At 42.6% G+C, this 24,762-nt stretch overlaps 1 protein-coding gene across 6 annotated transcripts; it reads left to right on the top strand.

Moving 5' to 3' along the window:
- The first annotated feature begins 410 nt into the window (after nt 1-410).
- On the top strand, nt 411-23,997 carry NUTF2 (nuclear transport factor 2). Of its 6 annotated transcripts, none has more exons than XM_065848248.2 (6): nt 420-499; nt 3,492-3,613; nt 9,802-9,919; nt 13,288-13,359; nt 15,883-15,981; nt 23,429-23,997. In XM_065848248.2, the coding sequence occupies exons 3-6, from the start codon at nt 9,821-9,823 to the stop codon at nt 23,540-23,542; spliced, it is 384 nt and encodes a 127-aa protein (XP_065704320.1). In that variant the 5' UTR covers nt 420-499; nt 3,492-3,613; nt 9,802-9,820; the 3' UTR covers nt 23,543-23,997. The 6 variants fall into 6 exon arrangements, with proteins under 6 accessions (XP_065704318.1, XP_065704320.1, XP_065704319.1 ...); XM_065848247.2 differs by lacking the exon at nt 420-499 and adding an exon at nt 988-1,174; XM_071814263.1 differs by lacking the exon at nt 420-499 and adding an exon at nt 1,527-1,708.
- The last annotated feature ends 765 nt before the right edge of the window (nt 23,998-24,762 follow it).

The following is a 24,762-nucleotide window of genomic DNA, read 5'->3' as shown; positions in this document are numbered from 1 at the left end:
CTGAGGGGGTGACAGGGCCCGGTGGAGCCTCCCTCCCGGGGTCGGCTTAAGCGGCCCCTAGACAGGCAGGGCAGTGGGGTTTGGCAGGGCAGTGGGGTTTGGCAGGGAGGGCCCTGGCAGAGAGCACTGGGCAGCGGCCCTGACGCTGAAGGGTCCCGCGGAGACAGAAAGTGAGCCCTATCCCCTCCTCCGCCCTTTCACGCTCCGCCACTATCCCACAGTGCTCCGGGGCACCGCCTGCGGGGCCAGCGATGCGCGGTCCGCTCCCCTTCATTCAAATGAGCCACGGCGGGCGGCGGCGCGGGGCACTTCGGGAGTTGTAGTCCTCCGCGCCCCTCCCAGTGCGGCTCCGGCGGCCAGCGGGACTCGCTGTCCCGGCGTGCCGCGGGGCGGGACCGCCGGGGCGGGGCGAGGCGGGGCGGGGAGCGCGGGCGAGAGAGGCTGAGGGGGTTCGCGCCGCGCACGGTGCTGCCGCCGCCGCCATAGTGGGAGCCGTGGGGTGAGTGTGGGGGGCGGGGCGGCGGCGGCGAGACTCCGGCGGGGCGGCGGGAGCGGGCCCAGCCGCCCGCGGGCCGGCACATGGCGCCGCCCCGCTCCGCGGCCCCGTGGTCCGGCCTTGGCCCCCGCCGCGGGGCGCTGGCGACAGCCGTGGGCCGGGCTGGGCGGGAGTCGGCGGCTGGAGCCACCCTGACCTTCCCCATCTTTGAAGTGCCGGCAGCGCGGTCCCCGAGGGGCGGCGGCCGGGGCCTAGCGCCCGCGCTTACCGGCTGAGGGAGCCGAGCCGCCGCCGGCTTTGCCCGGGGCTGGGCGGGGGGAGGGCCGGGTGGGGCCCTGCATGTGCGCGGGCGGGTTGGTGGGCTGAGCGGGCGGAGGGTCCCCGGCGCAGCTCCGCCGGCTGAGGGAGCTGATCCCTCCCTCTGGCGGGTCCCCGGCGGTAACGGGGTGGCGAGCGCTGCTCCGGGCACCGGCGTTCCCGGCCCCTCCCAGGAGGACCGTCCCCGCTCCGCCGTACTCGAGGCTTTGCCGGCCCGGCGGGCTGAGGCACCGGGACTTCGCGGCCCCGAGCCCGGTGCGACCGCCGCTTCTGCCGCGCGGTGCGAAGGTCGGGACGGCAGGTGGAGGGGACGGAGCCTCGGAGCTGCCGGGCGGTGGTTTGTGCGTTGTGGAGGCGTAGGTGAGTGTGCCTGGGCTGTTCTTGGTGTTCGTGCTGTGTTATTGTCCCACCAGGGGGTTGTGCGAGGACCGGAGTTAATCTGGTGTGGTTCAATCACTTTGTCACGTAGAAAATGAAAGGTGTGTGTTCTGTGGGGTAATAGTAAAAGTGCTCGTGCTGGGTGATCTGCAGCAGGCGCCCGGTATTTCCATTGAGTTACCGGTGTCCAGTGTGATTCTACAAGACGCAATTTTTTTTTTTTCCTTCCACCTCTATAGCTGTTGTCACTTTTTAGCTCTAAAAACAATAAAAACCTACAGAAATTTACATTATCAATTTACAGTTGCATTTTGTTAATAGCAGATAGCTTTCTGAAGATACTAAATCCCAAAGATGCTGTTATTGGAATTCAAAGAACTGCCTGTCTGAGGCAGGCTGTGATTCTTCTGCTGTTGGTTCTCATTTGAAGTCCCTCACTTCCAGTGTAAGGGTGCATTTTAGAGTTGGATTTGAGGCACACGCATCGCATTGCAGTCAAACTGGAACAAAACCCAGGTAAATGCTGGAGTAGGAACCAGTTGCAGATCTGTTACTTGAAAGTTAAATCTGATTGTTTAATTACCTGCCTTCTCAAGTTTTATTTTTCGATTTATTTTTTTTTCTGAGAGGAATTGTGTTCAAGCAATGCTTCCTGTGTTTGTCTGTGGTGACTTCAAGTTTTCTTTTAGCAGCACCAAGAAAGAAAAGGCATTTCACAGATCTCCACGTAGATCAGAGAAATGACTGTATATAGTATCGTTACCAGTGAAACACATCATGTAGTTGAACGTGGAATGACGTTTTATCTCACTTTTGGACTATTTGACTGTTTTCCCACTAGGGTCCTAATTATTATTTCATATTCCTGCCTAAAGATTGCAGGTTATTCGGTAGATGTTTTGAAATATATTTGCATTAACATCTGTGTTTGTTCTGTTCTTTAGAAAAATGCAAGTAACAACTTTCTGCAGTTCTCTCTGCTGGGGTTTGTTTTGTCTCTGTCGTTAAAAGCAGGATTGTCGAGTTATTGGTGGTGTGAAGTATGTTTCATGTAAGGATTGCAGTATATACTGATAGCTAGTAACATTTGTAAGCATTATTTCTTTCAAGTGTTTTAAAACTCCAAATTATGTAGCTTAACAGACAGTTTTGATGTTCTTATTTGTGCGTGACCAACTAGTGTGCCTACATACCGTGGAAGTGGGGCTACTGAAAGAAGCAAAACAGGAGAGAAAATGTGTGATTTTGGAAGTGTAAGATGGTGAGGTAGATACCATAGCAAATATTTTGGTGACCCTTTTTTTAGGCGTATTTTGGAAATATGTAGCTCAAGCCAAGACCCGATGCCAGTTGTATGAAGGTAATATGTAACAAGCCTTACTTACACATGTGAAAAGCTTCCAGATCATAAAGCAAGTTGGAGAGAATTTTACCTATTTTGAATGTTGCCAGCCAATAATAGAGGAATGGTGTGGCTAAACATAAAATCATGGGGTAATATAACACAAAATAGCAAGGTTATCTGGGTCCTCTTGCATTTAGTGCTGCACCAAGGTGCCTAGGATTATGTTTTTAGGGGTGCCTCAGTGCTATCTCATTTATGGCTGTTATTTCACAGCTGGCTGCTTTAAACAAACCTAAAGCAGGGATTGTTTTCAAATGTGGCAAACTTCAGTTGGGACCACAAGAAAAATTGCAAGGATTAAATTGCAGTATTTGATAGAAGTTCTATTTAGAATAAAAATTAACACTGAGTATTATTTTGCTGCTGAGCTCATGAACAAACCTGTTTAATTTTTAAGTAATAATTTGGTAGAGGAAAAAAAAAAAAGGATTATGATTGTAGTATGATGTCTTTGCTTCTTTAACTTAAAAATCAGTTCCTAATTTTCTCTTAACCTGAAACAGCTGTCATGGTAGAGAAGGATAGATATAAATATCTTATATTCTGCTATTTCTTGGAGATTAAATGTTCCGTTACTGTGTCTACAAGGTAAAGAAGAATATGGCTCAGCAGTTTCCCCCTTTTTGCCCCCGATTGCCTCCTCTGTTACTTTAAAACTGGGCATTTTGGGGTTCATCCTGGGGAAAAGAGAAGTGGCTTCAGCCTTGTAAACTCAAATTCGCTCTTTGGATTGCAGCAAGAATAGTTTGGGAGTAATGACAAATGTGTAGCGTTATCCCTGTTGCTTAACAACAAAACATTATGTCTTCATAGCCAATTATATGTAATATACTATATGTCTATATATTTGAAAATCATCTTGGCTGACTCTCTGTGACTCTTTTGGGTTATCAGGTTGCAGACAGGATGAACATCAAGCTGTAGGCACAGTGGCAGCTTTTTCAGAGTCCTTCCCATGGATTTTTACCAGTGGCCGTGTACTTGCTGACATCAATAACCAGAAAAACATACTTCAGGTTGGCATAATTCCTGCATTAATTTGTTTTAATGAAATTGGAGGAGAGGGATAAAAAGAATGAGAAGGGGAAAGTCAATTTATATTCCATATTTTTCAGAAGGAAACACACTGTGCCTTGTCACTCTTCCTCTTTCTCCCTTTCCATCCTTCCACGGTTCACATACCTAGACTTAATTATTTTTAGATCTGAAAGCGTGTTTAGAATAATGTAATTTCTTGCACAGCCCAGCCCATAGCAATTACTAGATGGAGGTCTGTGTTGAAATCAATAATTTCTGATTGTCCTGGAGCAGTAATTTCCAGATTGTTAACCTCCACGGATCAGTCAGCTACTGTGGAGAAGATAGCACCGCTACTCAAGAGAAGCACTTCTTTTAGTCTCTGAATGCGTGAAATTGCTCCTCAACTGGAAATTTTGTAGGTTTTTGAATGTAGAAAGGTTGACCACTGGTTTGGAATTTCACAGAAGAGGTACAGTGTGTTTAAGATAAATGACTGATGATATATTATGTCCCTGAGTAAGTTCCAGTATTTCATCATCGCTGTGTTAATGTGCATTCAGCCTGGCCTGGGCTTGTTTAGCCTAGAGAGGGCTTGAGCGGGGCTTAATCCTGACCTGGGCTTGTTTAGCCTAGAGAGGGCTTGAGCGGGGCTTAATCCTGACCTGCAGTATCTGTCAGACAGTGATCAGGAAAATGGAGCCAGACTTTTAACAGGGGCACTTAGTGGGAGGACAGGAGACAAGGGGCATAAATTGGAACAGAGGGGCTTGTGGTTGGAGGTGGAGAGCTGCCCTCAGCATGGGGGCAGTCAAAGATTGGAACAGGTTGCCCACAGAGGTAACGGAGTGTCCAGCATCAGAGCTTTTGGGGATCAAAGTGGGTAAAGGCGGCGGCAGCCTAGTCTGATCTGGCTGACCCTGCTTTGAGCTGGACAAAGTCCCTTGCAACCTAAATTGTTCTGTGATTCTATGATAATTTGCATAGCTTTTTCTGCAGGGAGATGATCTGTTATCGAGTGATTCTTGGTGTAGGTGATGAGATGATCTGTTTGTGAGAAGATTAACTGGTCCTGTGATGCCAGTTCCATTGTGTTCCTAGAAAGTGTGCACAGGAGAAACAGAAAAGAGGTTGAAGGAAAAATAGTTTAAAAACTGTTTGGTTTACTTTTTTACTGCAGTCTAAAGACTGTTGACTCTTTTAATCTGAGTGGTTGAAAATAAATGCATGGTAAAAACTGTATGAACAATAGGAACTGAAAAAACTGAGATGTCTTTCATTGTCCTTATTTGCTCTTGTTAATCAGAAGTGAAGGGTGCAGCAACTGGTGGTCTAAATTGTGTTTGCCATGGATTCACATGTGCACCTGGACCAACAGCACCGATTTAATCAGAGCATTGTAGCTCCCTTGTTGCACTGATTTTCAAATCTTCCAGAAAACAAGCTTGAATTCAGTCTTAAGAGAGTTTAACTTTGGTGCAGTGTTGCGTAGGGACAGCTTTAATATCCAGGGAGCTTGATTTACTTATGTTCTGGTTACTTATGGAATAAGTGTATTCATAACTAGACAATAGATGGCTTTTTTTTTCTCTGCTAGCATGTTAGGATATATTAGTTTGAGATTTTTCCTCTTTAAGTTCGGTGTTTTCTTTCTTTGTGTTCTGCAGATCAGAAAGTCTTTACCAAGATTATTTGCCTGTGATGGTTGTTCATTGATTCTTTGAAGGAAGGCAGCTTGCTTTTCAAATATTGCAGTCCCTGGGAGACCACCTTCATTTTCTTTAGCAATTTACATTAAACTCTACTGTTGTTCATGTGAGTTTTTGTTGACATTTTCAGAAAATGTAGGATTCATAGAGAAGTGCAGGTCTGCCATGCTTGAGATCAAAAAGGCTTAATTTTCTAAATTGATAGCAGGCAGCTTACATATGTCCAGGTCTGATAATGCAGTAAATGCAGCTGTTGGTTGAAATGTTATTTGGTCTTTGTCCATAGTGCTGAGATGTGACAATAGCCCACTTGCTCCGAATGTCACTGGTGCTTACATATTTGAGGAAAAGTGATTTCTTTGTTGTTTGACAGGTGACTTTTTCTACTTTTGTCAAGTAAAATGGTGACATTTCCTCAAATTACACCTCCGAGTAGCTCTGGTGATGCTGCTGCTTGAGCAGAAGGATGGACTTTGTGCTTCAATACACTGACAGAACCATCTCCAGGTGGTTTTGTGGTTTGTTGAAGGAAGTAGCAGGAAGAGTTTTCATCCAGACCGTTTGCAGAAATGGGTCTTTTAAGGCCTGTGTTCCCCATAGGAGTTATGGGCCATCTTGGTGTGTTCGTGCTGGTCTCTCATCCCCAGAGTTAAGGCAGAGAAGGAAGAGGGATGAGTGTAGATAGCTACATCTAAGCTGTGACAGGTCATGGGAAAGATCCTGCATTTCTGAATTTTTTGTGGACAGTAAATCTATTGCCTGAGACCAGTATGACCCTAGTCTAATTCAAGGTCACTTGTGGTCTGTGTGAGAGTTCTTTCTCTTCCAGTCCTCCTCTGTCTCATACTTTTTTCTCTCCTTGGTGCTCTTACTGTTTGGGCTGTGCAGCTTCACATCATATTGGTTCCATCTGCCATATGCCAAAGCAGATGAGGGGGAGTTTAATTCAGACAGTTGTCTCCTTCCTGGGCCTGCGTGGCTGGTGATACAGGACACAACAAGCTGGAGGAGCCTGTGGGGAAAGGAGGACGAGAGGTTTTTGGGTGTAGCACAGCCTTGGACATTTTGGCAAGGTCAAGCAGCAACAGAAGCACTGGGCAGGCTGGGCTGTCAGGATTGTGGGGCCCTGGGGAAGTCCAGCTGATGGGGGGGGGGGGTGTTTTTGTAGGAAAGCCTGGTGTTGTGGGGAACTGGAAGTTCTGCATAGTTGAGGATGTGGATTCCCTCGCCTGTGCTGTGGGATGATGGACATGGGAGCTTCACTGTGTGCTCAGGGTTGCTCTGTTTCCAAGGCTTTGTGCAGCAGCGGCAGCCCCAGGCAGAGGGGTGAAGGTACTGGGGACACCTTGGTACCTTGTAGGATGATGTTTGTAGGAAGCGTGATGAGAGATGTGTAGAGTGCAAGAGTTTACTCTTGAGGATGTGTCAGTGTGCAGCTTGGCAAAGGTATTGGAAAATTCGATTTAGATATCGCTGAGGAAAACTCCCCTGTGGAGCAGTGATCCCATTTCTGCAGTGTCAGCATATACCTGTTGAAGAGGGAGCTGCTGGCAGCTGCAGGTTTTGTGCTCTGTATTGGACTTCAGCTTGAGCACTGGCTGCTGGGTGGTACTTGAGGGGGGAATAAATTCTGTGATATAAACAGATTCCAGGAAATTGAGTAATGTGAGTGAAAGTATTATGCTCCAAGTTGGTGGCTCAGCTTTGCTGCTGTTAATCAAATGGGCTGTGATGTTCTTAAGTGGATGTGATGAGGTAGGTTTGGTTTGAAGTAACAAAGAAAATTAATTAGCTTAAGGAAACTCTCCTTTTCCATGCGGGATTAAGGTAGAATATCCAATAACATACTTCTGCAGTGATAACTTTCAGCAGGTGCACTTAAAAGGACAGGTGTGCCACAACTTATGTGCTTTCTACCTTATCGAAACTTCTTTTATCTGGCTTAATACTAACCGAATATTCTTACATCTAACCAAACTTTGAGTGAACCATGGATAGATTTGCCTGGATGTCTCTGAGGCACATCAGTGTTGTTCTGTTGTGTGGGAACATCAGAACATGTGCATTCTTCCTAGTTTTGCAATAGATCTTAAGAGCCTTTTATATTACATTTATGTAATTAAATCAGCCTAATATGTAGATACAATCTTATGTGGATTGTATCTTACTGAAAGGGACTGGGCTGGATGACACAGAAGATCATTCCCATCTTGTTCTTTCTTTAGGTACATCTCTAAGCTTCTTACATCTATGATTACAGGCAGAAAATGCCAGCATGGATGAAAAGGCGGCAAATCAGAAAAGGAAAATAAGAAAACCTTTTCAGGAAGAATGTGTTCAGCAACTTTTTCTCATGTAAAAAAAAAAAAAAAGTAGGTTTGAGTTGTTCAGGGTGTGCGTTTGTTTTGGTTTTTTAAGCCTGCTGTACTTGGATGGATTTTTAATTTGTGATCTGTGTTCGTAGAGGAGTGACCACACTGGGTAAAACTTCTTCAGACTGAGTCATGTACTGCAAGTGTTTGTGGAGCACATGTGATGGTGACTGATGCCAGATCATTGGGCTTTTTGGAGAAGCTCAGATATTAGTAATGTGGCAACAAGTCTTTGAATTTTTAGTCTATGTTAGTGTGCAAGTTTACTGAGTTTGACCATATTGCCTAGGTGGCTGATACCGAAATAAGGATGTTTAAAAATAGGCTATGTATGTTTCTATATTAAGTTCATTTTTTACCTCATCCTTGAATAAAATAATTTTCTGAGGCATACTTGAGAGCTCTCATGCAGCCAGCATCAGTTGGATGTTAAAAACCGTGGAGTCTGTGTTGTGCTTTTGTGGTGCAGTCACAACCACAGCTCCTCCAGCTGAACCTTTCTTCACAGGCTATAAAACGTCCCTTTCTCAGCAGGGAGAACCACCTTGCCAGCTCTGTGCTGTCACCTTTTCTGCTCTGTGGATACCAACTATTTTCTTCCTCAAGTAGTCTAGGTATCTAAGCTCTGGCAGTTGTTCTTGGTTTGTGTTTTACTTTGGCAGTTGAATTTACCGCCCCAAAAACTTGTACGCTGCCTCCTGTTATACCATTGATCTAATAGAAGATATTTCCTTTCCTGTAAGTCTGGTCAAATTTGTGTAACCTACAAACTTTTGGCCTAGGGTTTGAACGCATTTCAGTTCCTATTTGTATGAGTAAATCTCAACCAGGCGAAGGCCTGAAACACAAGAAGAGCTTTCTTGTCTGATAGAAAGCTGGGCCTGGGAACACTGAATCTGGAGGTCTTATGGTTTTTGCTTCTCTTAGGAATTTGACAAACAAGTGTGTGAGTAATTCACAACTAAGGGAAGCCAAAATAACTGTCATGTCCTGTGTACTGAAACTGAATTTTCACACCTTAGGTGTTCTTCAGACTCACAGTGAAATACAGATCTGTATGTCAAGGGTTCCTGGTCTGGGATTGCAGAAAGGGACGATGGCTGGCAGATCTTGATGTTTGACAAGTGTAACTTAGCTTGCTTAAAGTGAACTCTTAAAATGTAATGTAGTGGGTTTTTAGTGCAGCAGCATCATTGTGTTTTGACTTTTAGCACAATCCTTCAGTCATTTAGGGAGATACCAGGATAAAGAAAAAATTAATTTGCTTTCTTGAAAGAATTAATAGGATGGTAAAGCAGATGTCTGTACTGACGGTGTGTGATAGTTTCTAGACTGGGTCTGGCTGGATTGCTGCACGTGCTGGGTGTTTAATCCCTCTAAAGTAGAGGGACTCATATTCAGAGTGTGTGATGCCACTGAGCTTCCAGTACATTCACTGGGAACTGTAGATTCACACTACTGTGAAAAATTGTGGTTTGCATCTTGAAATTACTACAGGCTCAAAGATAAACGTTGAATATACTTCAGCCATAGCGACAAAGGAGTCTTAAAAAGTAAGCTTGTGTTAAGCAAAGAGCTAGTGAATTAATTCCTGTTGTGTACCATTGTAAGGACAGTCTTCCTTAAAATGGCTTGTGGATGGTGAAATACCAGAAGAGCTGGACAGGTAAATCAGTTGGTATAAGCTGCTTGCAGACAATCCATATTAACACGTCAGTTGTTTACAGTAAATGAGATCAAGTCAAAATAGCAAGTGCTAGCCAACTTTTTCAGATGGTGTCATTTTTAAAATATGTGAATATAGGATGCTAGTGTTTATTCATTTTTCTTCTTGTTCTCTACTTTTACATGTGAGTTGTGACCTCCCACTGAAATAGCTCTAGAAATCAGCAAATACTATAATAAGAAATCAAACCATTTGGTATCCAAGATTTTTTTTTCACAGAAGCCTAGGATACAGTGACGAGATTTGTCCCTACTTCTTGCAAAGAAAATTTCTGGCCAGCTGAGAGGATCTGTGTTTATTGGTGCTTAATACACAAGCCAAGTGCTATGCTTATTTGTGTGAATGTCCTTTCTGATGATTTGTGTGTGTTTGTTTTACAGCTTTAGGTGAGGATTCAGAATGGGAGACAAGCCTATCTGGGAGCAGATTGGATCCAGCTTTGTACAACATTACTACCAGATTTTTGATGCAGACAGGACTCAGTTAGGAGCAATATATGTAAGTATGCACAAAAAGGGGGCTGGGGCGCTCTCCAGTTGTCTGTCTAGGTTTCCCTATTTTGATGTGCAGGAATATGCTGGGTGGGACAGTGGGTTTTATCCTGAATCCAGAATATCAGTCAGTGCAATCACACTTACTCAACTTTTATTTATTGCGTTTCTTTTACAGTTCATTTCTATTTTGAGCTTTATATGCCTTATCTATAGACAGTCAGAGTCATGAAAGCCCCAGATGGCTGTAGACAGTAGCTTGGAGTGGAGGGGGCTAGCGATGATGCTGTGATTAAATTATTTGTAAAAAAGCCTTAGTTCGCCGTTAATTTACAGGTGTGGATTTGCTTGGGTCCCTTGTGAAGTAGGATGTGATTTAAGTCCTACTCTGTGTTTAGAGTTCTTGCAGATGTTTATTGGATCTCATGCTGTATTAATCCTCAGAACATTAAAATAGATACAAAATTTTGAATCCAGTTTAAACATTTAGACTTTATTAAAGGAATGTAATTTAAATTGAAATTTCTTCAAAAACTGGATTCTTATTTTTGGTCCTTATTTGGGGCAAAATAGATTTGGTTTCCAAAATTTAGGACTCTAACTATCAAACCCAAGGAACATAGAATCACAGCTCTTTCTTTTGAGGGAAGACTCCTCCAGAACATGCAAAGTGCTCTGTGTATGGAGTTGATTACTGGTAGTGCGGAATGTTGCTGGGTGACTGAGATGTTTCAGCAAGGTGCTCAAGTCCTGCAAGTCTTCCAGTAGCATATCCTGTTTTTCTGACCTGTTTTAAACTGCCGGAAGAATTGTATGAAGCTTCACCAAGCTCTTGAGGATTGAAACTGTTGCATGAACATCATCAGACACCTCTCTTTACACCTCAGTAGTATCCACCTGCACTGATAGCATTTGCTCTTTGGATTGTGGTATGTTTGCTATCTGCTAGATTGTTGCCCTATTTTGGCCAAGAAGCTGTGTGCAGAGAACCTATAAAGCAAAAAACAACCCCAACTAGCCTCCGTTCAATCTACAGCTCTAAAAAGGACGGCTCTTAGCAGTTTCTGTCCATGTTATTACCAAAATACATTCAGAAAACTGGTGATAAGTACAGGCTAATTTAAATTCCTAGAAATGTAGCCTTCCACACAACAAACTGCTGAGCTTTTTTACACCCTTTGGGTCTTTTTGCCTTTTATTATTCAGTGGAGATACCTATGCAGATGTAGTTGGGAGAGCTGCTCTGCAGGTCACTGGTGTGTGTTGTTTTTTTTGGAGTTCCTGAACTATGGAGGATGGGACCCTGTTTTGTGTGACTAAAATGCACCAGGGCCACAAACTGTCTAAATTAGAGGAGATTCTGCAGAAATGCACTGATGAACTTTTTGCCTTCTGAGATCCTGGACAAGCAAATGAATTTTACAGTATGCAGGAACACAGCAGGGAGCTCTGGGATTTGTTTTGCATTCCTGTATCGATGCTTCCATCGTAAGGTCCAGTTTTCTCCTTTAGTTGTATAATCCAAGTCACTTGAGCTTTTGTCACCCATTCCAGGTGGGGACCTGGGCCAGTCACTTTTGCTGTGAATTGCTTGAGTTATGGCAGTTGGGGCACTAAGTCGAAGACTTGTTTTGCAGGAAAATGCTGTAGCCACTTCTTTTCTCTGCTTTGGGTGTGTGGCTACTTACAATGAAATATTATTTTTATGCTGCCTTCTCATCTGTAGGGCTTTTGGGATAGAGGAGGGGATGCTTTTTGTTCTTGAAGCAGTTGCTCCCAGATTGATGCAGCATGTGGCTATGGAGATAACCCATGGCAGAGAGTCAGGTGAACACTCATTAGGTACAGTGTGAAGTTGTAGTGTGTTTCAGGAACAGCATGTTTCCTCACCAACTTAATATATGTCCTGAGTTGCTCTTTGAAACATCAGGAGGGCCCTGTACCACTGTGTGCTCATGTGCTGATTGCTGAAGTGGGTTCAGTAAGGCAGGTTCTGGGTCCTGTCTGCTTTTGTGGCTTTCCATGCTTGAAGGCTGTAATTGGAATGCTTGAGAGGATGGCCCTGTTCCCTGGTACTCGTCACCTTGCTTCTCAAGTGATGAGCATCAGGCATTGATGTCATGTAAGGTGCAGGTGGTGTCAGCCAGATGGCTTGCTGTGTAATTTAGATTACACAGTCTAAGTCCATTTACTCCTTCTAAGTCCATTTACTCCTAAAAGGAACATGTCTGAACTCAAGAGGAGGATCTGTTCAGGGCCTCTTCACCATGCTGCTTTTGGTTACATTAGTGACCCTAAAATGCTTTGTACTGTTGCCCCTGGTCCCCTTCTTTGTCCTGGCTCCTGCTGTATAGTACCTTGTGATGATACATGGAGGACCAGAAGCTTTTTTTAGAGCAATTGTGACTACTGTGCAGGTCCAGCACAGCATGTGTGGCTGAAAGAACTGGCTTTTTGATATGATGTGGGTCAAAAGCAGATCCTGGAAAATCTAGCAGAGAGCAGACAAATGGAACTCTTTGGCATCTCTCACTTTCTGCTGACATGTTTGGAACTTCAGGGACAGTTGAATATTGGATGAGGAAGAGCCAGGAATCATGTTCTTGGGGATACTTAAACTCAAAAGAGTGGAATTAATAGCAGTCTGTGACAGGGTGCACAAGAACTCGGGCTGACACATTTGGGGGACAGACTGAGCTCAGTGGAAACCAATTTAAATTTGTCTGTTTGCCAAGGTTTAAAATTGGATTTCAGAAGGCAGAGCTATGTCAACAATAGGATTTTGTGGCTGTTTTAAACAGTGTCTTAAGAAGAACAGAAAGTTTCTTCCTGCCTGTTGCTGTTGCCCCTGACACAGCACGCTCAGAGCCCCGTCCCTCATATACTGGAAGAGGTTGTAGGCTGAAGCACTTGGATCATGTCATGTTACACTGGTCTGTCAGAAAACCTTAGAGGCACATTCTGCTTCTTTGGGTGTGAGTAGGGTATTCAAATCCATACCTGAGAGGTGAAGACAAACTGGTGGTGCAACTCATCTTGTCAGATTTCTTCTTATATTTTTGTCTGTTTACATGCTTGACTTTATGTCCGTAGAATTTTTTTGTGTCCTTTAGATTTTCTTTTGAAAGCTAACTTTGATCCAAAGGCAGGACCTTTTTGCTGGTAGAATGATGGTAATGAAATTTAATGTACTTAATTTCTAGTTGATTATTCAATGCTTTTTCAGTGGCTCTTTGTGGTTTCTTTCCATTTCTCTTTGAGGTAGTTTGCAAAAAGCTGGATTCTAATGATATATGCCAAGTAAATGAAGTCTTCTACCAGGATTGCTTAAGGGTGACCTAAGCAGGTTGACGAATTTTTTTCTTTTCCCCTCAGATTGATGCATCATGCCTTACGTGGGAAGGACAGCAGTTCCAGGGCAAAGCAGCTATTGTTGAAAAACTCTCTGTAAGTCTGTAATCTTATGAAATATTTTGGGAAATAGTTCTGAAGACTATAAATTAATTGCTTCTGAAAAATTGATTTTGACTTCAGCAATTTAAAACTCTCAAACATGGGACTTTTGCTTCCAACTGTTGGTCAGAAAATGCTACCTGTGATTTAATTCTGTGTTCCATTGGTGTCTCTAGTGGTGGAATGTTAATTGACTTTGTTAGTTTGCGAGGTCATTTTGTCACTGCACTTGCATATGACATTATAGATTTATTGTATTGAAAGTATAGCTCATAAGCTGGCCCCAGGATCTAAAGGAATGAAAGCTGGGGTTTTGTTCTTTGAAAGCGTGCCAAGGAAGTAGCAATAGCAAATACTTTCTTCAGATCTGGCTGTGATAAAAGGCTCAACATGTTACAGCAAGGAACAATTTATTTTCTGATACATAAACTGCAAATAAGTTCTATAGTGGAGAGCCTGACTTATCCTCAGTGCAGCATTTGTCAGCTGTTCAGTGATGGGCAGTTACAGTTCAGGACTTTGAAACCAGTGTTCCTGCTTTATCAAGTGAGAGGAAAGTATTTCTTACTGTGTAGAGACTAAAGCTTTCCCTCCATGTCCATTTAGTTAAACCTGAAGAAGTTTTATCTTTATGAGTCAGTCTGTGCTTCTGTTACAAAACAAGGTGCACTTGTGAGCTGTGAGACTAGAAAGTTTGTTTCTCTCGCAAGATACATCCTTCAAGTCCTCAGACATCCTGCTCAGAGCATGGTATAGCTGTCTGATATACCATTTTTAATACACATTGAGAAGAAAAATGTTTGTAACTTGGAGGCTTGTCCTGTTGTACAGCTGCTGCTCCTGTGCTTTGGAATTGCTGCTTTCATCCAGGACAATCTTTACTGTGAGGGCAGAGGTTTGTTCTTGGATCTGTTTTTGGTGCCTGCATTGCCTTAGAGAAAACCACACACCTCAGAATAGCACAGTTTGCAACTGCTCGCTTCCAGATGAGATACTCAAACTCCAGAGTTGCTTGTTTGTTTACTCAGTGTTCTTTAGACCTCTGGGCTAGCAGCCACTTAGATACCATGGCCAAGCAAATGCTTAGCTGGTTGGGTGTCTCCGACTGCTGCCTTGGACCTGGCCCAGTGCAGATTGGCCCTTTTTCCACCACGGTGTTACTCATCTTTACCTGCCCTGTCTGTGGTCCAAGTTGGATTTTCTGGATTCTTGTGCCTGCTGCACAGTCTTGCCTGGTGAGCGAAGGCTTTGCTTCGGGAGTTTCTCTGACTTGTGTCCATCTGCTTAAAGTAAGGAGGAAATCTTCCACTGCCATGGCTTGTTATGGGGATGTATCAACTTACCATGACTCTAACATCTTTCAGCGTACCACTGTCAGCACTGAGCTACTTGGGCTCTCTTTGCTGTTTCCATTTAATGTGCTCATCTGCTCTGTACTTCTGGAGCTCCTTAGTTGAGCAGATCACTGAAAGTTTGACACTGGAATTCTTTTGCATTTCTGCAGTTTTGTGTTCTTCAGTGCCTGGCTGATTAATTAGTGTAAGCACCAAGAGGCAGGATTTTCTTTTACAACAAGTTCTCTGCTGTGTATCAGCAACGCTGTGGCACCTTTTCAACTTGCTCTGTTGGATGACGCTAAGACAGTAGCGTGAGGTTGTAAAGACATCGCTTTGCCAGCACTGGGGCACCTGGACCGTGCGACAGAGTGAGAGTTGACGCTTGTTCCTTTTTTCTTAACTGGTGCTGAACTTAGGAGTTGTTTTAAATAGAGTGCCTGTCCTAATCAGAAGGCAGACTGACTTATGCTGAATATTTGAGATAATCTTGTAGTTCTTCAAATGTCCTGGACCAAGGAGGAAGCTGGGACATGTAGCTTTGTTGCTAGGTTTTTAAGCCACTTGACTTCATTCTTGTGGAATTTTTCTTACCTGACTTCAAGGATACCACAGTTTTGATAGTGGAAGTCAAGGCATTTTAGTATCGAAGGACACTAAAAGCCTTGGTTGTTGTGTGGCTTCTCACTTTTTAGTTGCTTGCATTGTACTCTTCATATCAAGAAGTGCTTCTCTCCAGTACAGATGGATGTCTATAAACAACCTTACTTTGAGGTAGCTTCTCTCCATCCTAAAAATCAGTGGTTGTTCTTGGTCAACCATCTTTCCTTTGTATTCATAGCAACTTTAACGAAGTTTGGAATTTTCTCTGTTCAGTGCAGAGGAACTTTGTGCCTCCATCATGTGAACTTGCAGCTTGTAGATGAACTGAAGCTCTTTGGGCAGTGTAATTAGACTTGGAAAAGATACTTCTTAATGTACATGATGACATTTTATGTCTTGATGCTTGAAAAACACAACTGTTAGTATCAACCCAGCCTGAGTAGTGTCGAGTTCCGACAACTTTCAACGCAGTATTACCAAAATAGTCTTAACACTCATAATGTTGGATTTGCTCAACTTTTGTTAAGTTAAATAGTGCAATGACTGTGCATTTCCTTATTTTGCTTTCTTTTCATTGCAGAGCCTCCCTTTCCAAAAAATACAACACAGCATCACAGCACAAGATCACCAACCTACACCTGACAGCTGTATACTCAGTATGGTAGTGGGACAGCTTAAGGTAAACTCCTTCCATTACAGGTTAACAAATACTTATGCCTTAAATTTTTGCAAGATTCTAAATCATCCAGTATCTCTAAATATTAAAATGCTCTCTTGGGTGGGGAAGGAACACTGCTAAGCTCTCATTGGGATGTTATTCTTCTACTCTTCAAGACTCAAACTGCTCATCCCTTCAGATAACTAGCACTAGGTAAAATAACTGTAATTTTACAGCCGTATGTTCCTGCCAAGCAAAGTACTTTGGCTTTACTGTGAATACAAATATCCTATAGACTCTAGAAGCACCAATACTTCCCTTCCTCAGTTGCACTTAAAAGAATCATTACAGTGCTCTTGGGCAACATAAGCATTTCTGGTTTAATGTGCTCTTTGATGTAACGTATGCGTCAAGCTGTGATTTAGCAGACTTTCTGCTAGCTGGCAGCCCTTCAGTAAGACTGTGCTTTTTCTTTGCTGACACAGGACACAAGAATACAGGGTTGGTGGAAATGCAGTCTAGTACCTCCAGACAAAACTGATTTGGTGATGGCAATATAGCTTCTGAGCACTGTTGAAACAGCTCCTTCTTATAAAGAAAGTGGATTATTTTTCAGACTGAATTATGATGACATTGCTGTTATACTACTGAGCTGTGTAAACTTAACCAGCCTCCTGTTCTTTTGAGGAAATGTGCTACAGACTTGTAATTTAATGAGACTACTTATTACTGAAATAAGTTGTCCTGGAATCTGCAAAAAATATCCTGTATGTAAAGTCAGCTGTAGGTGCAACTTGCTCACAGTGGGCAGTGTTTATTTTAAAAAGTGTGAAATTACATAGCAATAGTTAAAATTGTCAGTCTTGTCAGGGTTTGGCCCAGCCATGCTGTCATGTCAGGACTCTAAAGCCATCCAATTTTTAGAGTTAACCTGAACCCAGTTTCTTTTAAAACAGCTATTTGGGTTTCCTTTTCCTGTTAACTCTGAATTGCACCTCTGGCATCAAAACATTCAAACTTCACTGGCTGTACTGTTAACTAAGCAAACACAGGACTGAAAGTTTGAATCTGCTTGCTTAGCTACTCTCCTTAATCATTTTGGGCTGGGCAGTTGAGCAGTTCCCAGTGTATTGCATCCACTTTGAAGCCTAACACAGGTGGCTTTGGCTCTGAATAAAGTTGCTCCTGCTTCCAGCTGCCGGTTGGACTCCAGCTTTCTTGTTACTCAATCCTGCCTGCACACATTCTGAGGAAAAACAGACACATGCGGCCCCAGAAAGCACTGAATTGCAGGACAGGTATGAAGTCAGACATGCTGATCTCATCCGTCTTACTCTTGGGTATGCACAAAACTCAATGATGTCACCAAGACGTTTTGACTCTGTATCTTGGGCCAGTCACATCTGCACCTGGTTTTGCACAGTCATGTTTTTAAGGTTATTGCATTAAATACATCACAGCTTGCAACACTGATTGTGTTGAATCCTGTGACAAGAAACCAAGTTCTTAAAGATTCTGTAAGGCCTTTGAGTTTTCTCATCCTTTAGTATGGTCATTAAGGTTATAGATGCAGTCCAGGAGCTTTCCATAAATACCACGACTTGGAGTAGTATTTACTATACTGTTTTTATTCTCTGAATAATTTCAGCAAGCTAAAATTATTCAGAATAATCAGGGATCACATAATAGTGCATCTAGGTACTTGGAAAGAACATACTGGATTAAAGTGTGCCTGTTGTCATGACCAAATACAATTTATTTGTGAATTTTTAGGAGAGGCAACATTCTTCTGCTTTTCACATGTATGTGTCTCCAATCCTAGCTTTAAAAATCACATTTTAATGGCTGGGAATGCTATTCCGCACTGAGGAAGTGTCCAGAAAGTCAGAGTCAACTTAGAACTTCTGGCTTCTGTCCTGTGTGATGCTTATATAGGTAGACAAATGAAATGATCACTAACAGCCTGTAGCGTGACACAAATGTGAACCTGCCAGTATGTGAACATGGTTGTCAGATATAGAGAATATTTCTTTATTATGCTAATGCTTATGTGTTGACAACCATTTTAATGCATTTCACTGCTGTTCTCGATACAGCACAGTAACTGAGAACAACTGGGTTCTGTTTGTGCACCTTAACAAGTGGCTGCAGTTAAACGGGACACACTTGAACACGCAAATCTGGAGCTGCACACTGAGCTTTATTTAAAGGCTGCTTTCTTAATTGTGTGGCTGTTCTGCACAGCTCACATCTGTTGGTCTTGAGAAAAAAAGTAGAGAAATTTACACAAGGAATGGCTCTTTCACACCATCAGTAGCAGGGTTGGAAGGGAAAAGCTGTGCTTCCTGCTTTGCTGTCCAGTTTTCTTTTTTGTGGGACTGTGAGCCGAATTCTTAAAAGCCCAGTACAATTAATGCATCTGCTTTTGAGTCCTCTGCAGTTTTTCAAAACTTGTGTTGTTTTATGTAATGGAGCGTGCATAATGCTTTTAATAGAGTAATCCAAGGAAATAATAATGGCAAAATACCTCCAGAATGCCCCAAGAGGTCATTCTTGCCATGATATTTAAATGAATTTTCTGAGGCTTTAGTGGCTTGCATTGCCAGTCCCAAAAATTCAGTGGAAAATCATTCTTAAGTGAGCTGGGTACATCTTGTATTTCTTCCTTAAACCGTTATATTTTGATCTTGTTTGATTTTTAGGGAGGAAAAAAAAAAAGGCAGGAAAAACCTTCCACTCTTCCTGCATATACTGTGGGGTGAACTACTGAATTGTCACAAAGCCTGAGCTCTCCTCTTAACTGTACAAGAAATAGTTCTGAAGAAATAATGGGGCCAAGGACTATTACTGTCAGCCTCTGGTTTTTCTTTACCAGGTTATTATGCCTCAAGTAAACCTGCAGGTGTGGGTTGTTCTGAGCCTTTGGCCTCCCCTGCTGGGGATTTAACTGGGGTCAGTTGAAATCATTGCAGCCCTGTGAACACGTCATGTTGTGTATCTGCCTCTGCGCTGCTCCAGTCTACAGCCCAGCATGCTAATACCAATCTGAGCTGTAAATTAAAAAAAAAAAAAGCAACATGTTTTGCAGCAGAATAATCATCTGCACCAAGGGGACTGGACAAAACAGTTTCTTGGAGAAGTTGTTGGAGAGTAATAGAGCATGTAAGTAGGGTGAATGGCAACTAGTGAGGATCTAACGTGCTGGCAGAAACAGTACAGTACTTGCTTTCATTTAAAAGCATATTTTCAAGTAAACATATGAAAGATCCTCTTTAATGGATGTTGGGATAGATAGTAATTTTTTTAGCCTTTTGTAGAGGTATAATAAACATATAAACATGCCTCCACTTATTCCAATTCTGTTATCTTTTTATTGTTATTACTATTGATTGTCTGGGTGCATGCTTGCTTCAACTAGGAAGAGTAAGCATCAGCTCAAGCCTTTTAGGAGTGAGTCTTGTTTGGTGTGACACTACCTTTGCAAATGTTCATCCACAATGTCACCCAGTATTCTCAGTGTACTTCACCTAGTAACGTATTTCTCCTGTCCTGCTCAGGCAGACGATGACCAGGTTCTAGGCTTCCACCAAACGTTTTTGTTGAAAAATTTTGAAGGTGCCTGGGTGTGCACCAACGAAATCTTCAGGCTAGCCCTCCACAACGTTTAACCCTCTGCCTTACCTCTCTTCCACGCAGTCCTCGCTGCCCTGGCTGAGTAAGGAGTGCTCTCTCTTCTCGCTCTTCTCTCCCTTGAGCTCGGCTCAGAAGCATGGCTGTGGCTTGTGCCTTCTCAGAGCCACATGGCAGATCTGTGGCTCTCCCCTAGAGTGTGAATTTTGAAGTCATTGTTGCAGAATTAATTTGGAATAACTAATTGTTGTGCTGTGTTTCCTCGTTTTAAAAGGGAAAGGAATTTTGCAATTAAAAGCACTGGGTGTTTTTGTAATGCATGCTGAACGCTTAAAGCATTGATTGAAGCCTGTTAAGTGAGGCTTAACATCTGACAGAACCTCCTATCTTAAGTCATTAGATTTTCCTTTGAGATGAGGAGAGCTGCAAGCCTGCATTTCAGTCAACAGTTGCTGTGGGGTGCTGGTGAAAAAGTAAAATCATCTCTGACCAGACAAGAGGAGAAAAGTTGTGCAGCCAAACTTGGATTGCAAAGTGATGTTGCATCTAATACTCTGGCATGAGCCCCAGCTCTGTGAGCTGACGACTTTCTCCAGTTTTGGGCCTCCGGGTCAGAAAGGAGGTAGAAAAACTAGCAAAGGTCAAAAGCAGCCAAAATTGCCATTGTTGGAGAGCTTGTGGAGCAGGGAGATGAAGCAGCTAAGGGCGATCTGCCTGAAATGGGGGTGCAAAGTCATTGAGTACTTCCAATGACCTGAAAGCAAACTGTTCTTAGTGGTGCCGGACAGTGTAACAAGGGACTGTGGTTGCAAACCAGAACTTGGGAGGTTCAGATTGGACGCAAGGGAAGGATTTTCACTGGAAACCAGAGGATCCTTCCAATCTGATTCTGTGACTTTTTAATTTTAGTTCAAGGATGTCACAAAAGAATTTGATCTACATAAAGGAAAGCTTTGTAGGAAAAATAAAGCCCTCATGTTTCAAGCCTGGGCTCACATCTGGAATGCAAATTTTGAGTTGGACATAGCTGAATTTAGAATGGAAAGTAAGGATGAAGACTTTCAGTGAGGTTATGTGAACTGTGATGAAGATCCAAAATAAAATGGGATAGGAGCTATTCAGAACTTTGGGAACAGACTATAAATTATTTCATTCACCCTAAATATAGTCTAGGATTTTCCTTGTTTTAAAAGTATACTGCCTGTGTGCTATGAAGGCATAACATGAAAGGAATAAATAAGCAGTAAGATGTGACTTTGTTGTGGAGATTTGCTATACATACAACAGCAAGTGTTTGGAGAAGAATTCCCTTCTCTTTTAATTTTCATGTGTCCAGTCCTGAACTTTGTAAGAAAGGAGGAAATTCTCCTCAGGCCAAAGCACCGAGAGCTGCAGTGTAACTGGGCTTATCAGAAATGGAGGAAACCTACACTAAAACTAGTCTGGTGGTGGTATGTCTTTTTCCAGAGGCGTATTTTCAAAATGTATTTGTGTCAGTAATGACACACTCAAATTTCACGTGAAAGTTCCTTCTGCATCTTGTAATAGATGCCTCAGTGACCTAAGAAGTGGAGACCATAGAGCAACTGAGAGTATACCAAATGCTTATTAATCGTGTTGATTGTGGTTCGAGCTGAAATGATTCTGCCTGGCTAGTTTAAACTAAGCCACTAGAAAGGTGCTTTATAAAGCTGTATGTCAGAACTTAAAGTACAGTGCCCTGATGCTACTGAGGTTTTTTAAAATTCCTTCATGTCCATGAACCTACCAACTACCAAGTATTAGGGAGACTATACGAGGATGTTATATTAGATATCTAGGAAAAGCTACAAAAGGCATAAACCTGTGGATTTTGGTGCACAGGTCACCTCTCCAGGATGGATAAGCAAGTATCTTTTCTGGGCAGATCTAATAATAATACTTGCCCTGAAATAATTGGCACAACTGCTGTCATTTGTGCTAATGAAATAAATAGCTGGCTGGTGTAATCCAGCATAATTGCTTGTGTTCACACTGTGCGGATTGTTGCAGAGCCTCTGCCTAATGCAAAAGGAAGCGAGATCAATGGTAATAAAAGCAGCCCAGTTCATCAGCCTGTTGAACAGTGACTTTATTGGCACTTCTCTTGCCTGAGGATTTTTCTTTCATCTGTCTGCTGAACACTTGACTTGCTTGTACTTCTGGCCTTGTTGCCATCCTAATTTCTGGTTGTAGTAGCTTCCTCATTCACTTTTTCCTTCATGGTTTTATAGTAATTTGATATCTTGCCTCTCCTCCCCACCCTGATAACGCTTTGGTAAGCTAGAGAGTCATACTCAGTTTGCTTTCTTGAGTAGGAAACTGTCCTGTAGCTGGATCATCTTTCTTGTCCTTCTCTGGCCTTTCCTTATTGTATCATTTGATTTTTTTAAAACAATAAGAAATGCATGCAGGATTTGATATGTGAGTGCTCTCTGTGCATTTATGCAGTTACTTATTTATAGATTTTGGTTACCTGCTCCTTTCCTAATAACTGTTAAAACTGTGCTTGCCTTGATAGCTTTTGGGCTTTGGGCTGGTTAAGAGAAAAAAGAATAAAATTGTACATCGTTATTTCGATTTCAGTATCGCTTTGCTGAGATGCAATAGCTAATCTATGGCCCTTTTTGGTTTTCCTCTACGGATAAGCATATGCTTACTGAAACTACGCTTCATCTACACCTTCTTATTTCCTGGGCAGTTGTCACTGTGAAACCCCTGCAGTGGTTTTAGATTTGAGTTCTGCATTTACATGCGCTTGACCCTACTAGCACTCTGGCAGACTTGCTGGTTTATGATAACTGGTGTCCTTTCACATTCATTTTATCACTCATATGAATATTACTTTTTTAAGTAAAGATTTTTTTTTTTGTTTGCCTATTTTGTGATCTGCTTTGCTCTTCAACCTTTTCACTTGCTTTTTGTGGTGGACAGCAGCAAAGCATTGAGAGTAAACATTCAGCATTTTGACAGTCTGTCTCATGTGCACTGTTCAGATTAAATCCTATTGTGTGATTTCCAGCTGATTGGGAATAATTTCTGTTGTTTTGAGGCTTTTATTCCTGCCTGATGTCTCTGAGGGGACCAGTAAACATTAGGTGGGAGAACTAGTCTCCCTCTAATGCTATTTTCAACTTTTATAGTAATATAATAAATATAGTGCAGACACTATAACCTGCCTAGATGAATTGTCAAAGGCAGCAGTTGATGCCCGGCTGCAGAGACCTCTGTGCTTAGAACATCTCATTGCAGCTCTTGCAGATACTTCACTCCCTCTGAGCTGTTCCTGGGCAGTGGAAGTGGCAAGTGCCATGTCCTTGGGCAGCTGGACCTGCTCTGGGAGAGCTGTCAAAAGCCTCAGTCATTCCCTAGATGATCTGGGCAATACTGTTGATAGTGACTTCTACAGAAACTCCCTTCGGTCATCAATCCAAAGTACAGCAGCTAAAAAATAACTTTAAAACACTTTGGTTTGTAGTTGATTCCTGGTCAAGGCCCAAATAAAGTTTTGGTTCAGCACTGAGGCAGGCACGCTCTTACCTGTGTTGTGAAGCCGCTGGAATGGGATATCTGCAAGTCTTGCAGAAAACCCCAATTTCAGATGCCATTGCAGGATTTCTATGTCCTTTGGCCCCAGGTTTTTGTCTGCAAAGCACCTTGGAACAGAACCTCTGATTGTATTTGTGTCTCTTGAGGTACCAGGCATCTCACAGCATGTGACACCACTGTTAACGTCAGCTTTTAAGTTGTCTTATGAGTTTCAGAATATATTTCTCAAAAAAGAGCTTTTTGAACTTTTTTTTCTCCTCTCTTTCTACAGGCTGATGAAGACCCTATCATGGGATTCCACCAGATGTTTCTATTAAAGAACATCAACGATGCCTGGGTTTGCACCAATGACATGTTCAGGCTAGCACTGCACAACTTTGGCTGAGCTGGCAATCCTGAGGCACCCATGCTTTTTTGGTTTGATTTTTTTTTCTTTTTTTTCTTTTTTTTTTTTTGTTTTTGTTTTTCTCTTACTGGTATTATTCACACTCACGGAACATTCCAAATATCATACACAAACCTGCAACCCTGCAGAGCGTGAGCGAGCAAGACCTGAGACCTGCCCTTCTGCTGAGTTTACATTGTCACTAGATGAGTTCTTGTGCATGATGTTTGGAAGTTTGACTACTTAGCTGCATTTGACAAGAGAAATTTGTGTTGTACCAGCATGCCTCGGAAAGAATTTATAATGCAAAAGGTTGTTGTTTATGTACTGACAAGATGCTCTATAACCCAAAGAAATGAAAGAACAGCAGCCTGTACAGCCCAGATATTGATTTGTTCAGATGTTTCAATGCTACATTACACAATAAAACCATAAGATTTTCTTAACAGTTTAAATTGTTTTACTGAGTTGGATATGGAGTACATGGTACTGCTTGCTTTTGGTACCCTCTCTCTGTCTGGTTGGGATATGTTTACAAACCTAAAACTCAAACAGAAGAGCCCTTGATACTTTTACCAATGGAGGCAGTTCAGGTGTGCTCTTGCCATACAATTTCTTTTTCCCTCCCTCCCTCTCAGCAGCTTTTAAACTTGCTCAGTTTTTAATGCTGACAAGTTAGTTCTCAGCTGTTGTATTTTACCAAGGCTAAAGCCTCAAATAATACACAAGGATGACAACAGTCATAGCAGCCTGTAGTTAATCTTCATGACACCTGTTACCTTCACCCTCAAAGCTAAACAGGGTGTTGCATTTTCTTCCTAGGCAGGCACATGGGATGTCAATCCAGCGCTGCCCTCTTGGAGTTTGTATCCAGGTGTGTGTCCTCTTTCTAGTGTCCATTTGTTATAATTTGGCTAGTTCTGTGTTTGCCATGCAAGTTTTTATGACATGGCTGTCATGTGTCTGCCACCCTGGAGGTGGCAATGTTCCATCAGTGAAGGGATTTATTAAATTTTTCCAGCATATGGGATGGCACAGGAGCAGAATAACATTTGCTTTACCTTCAGACTTAAGTCATTATGTCCAGGTTTTCAAGTGCTTAGCACATCTCGTTGAGCTTGCTTTCAAAGTGTATGAATTTAGCACTTCCCTTTTTGAGACTTGTGAGGAAAGCCTGGGCTGGGTGTGCTCAAGCTGGTAATTTCTCAAATCTGCTGACT

The sequence above is a fragment of the Patagioenas fasciata genome, chromosome 13 (assembly GCF_037038585.1).
Source record: "Patagioenas fasciata isolate bPatFas1 chromosome 13, bPatFas1.hap1, whole genome shotgun sequence".
NCBI classification, from domain to species: Eukaryota; Metazoa; Chordata; class Aves; order Columbiformes; family Columbidae; genus Patagioenas; species Patagioenas fasciata.
Note: the sequence above shows the minus strand (reverse complement) of the source record. Positions and strands in the feature narration are given on the sequence as shown.

What these genes read in the sequence shown, in the direction of transcription:
- NUTF2 (XM_065848246.2), top strand. Translation starts at nt 9,821, where the DNA reads ATGGGAGACAAGCCTATCTGGGAGCAGATTGGATCCAGCTTTGTACAA. An exon ending in CTCAGTTAGGAGCAATATAT is followed by an intron (nt 9,920 to 13,287) that starts GTAAGTATGCAC and finishes TTTTCCCCTCAG; the next exon opens with ATTGATGCATCATGCCTTAC. An exon ending in CTATTGTTGAAAAACTCTCT is followed by an intron (nt 13,360 to 15,882) that starts GTAAGTCTGTAA and finishes TTTTCATTGCAG; the next exon opens with AGCCTCCCTTTCCAAAAAAT.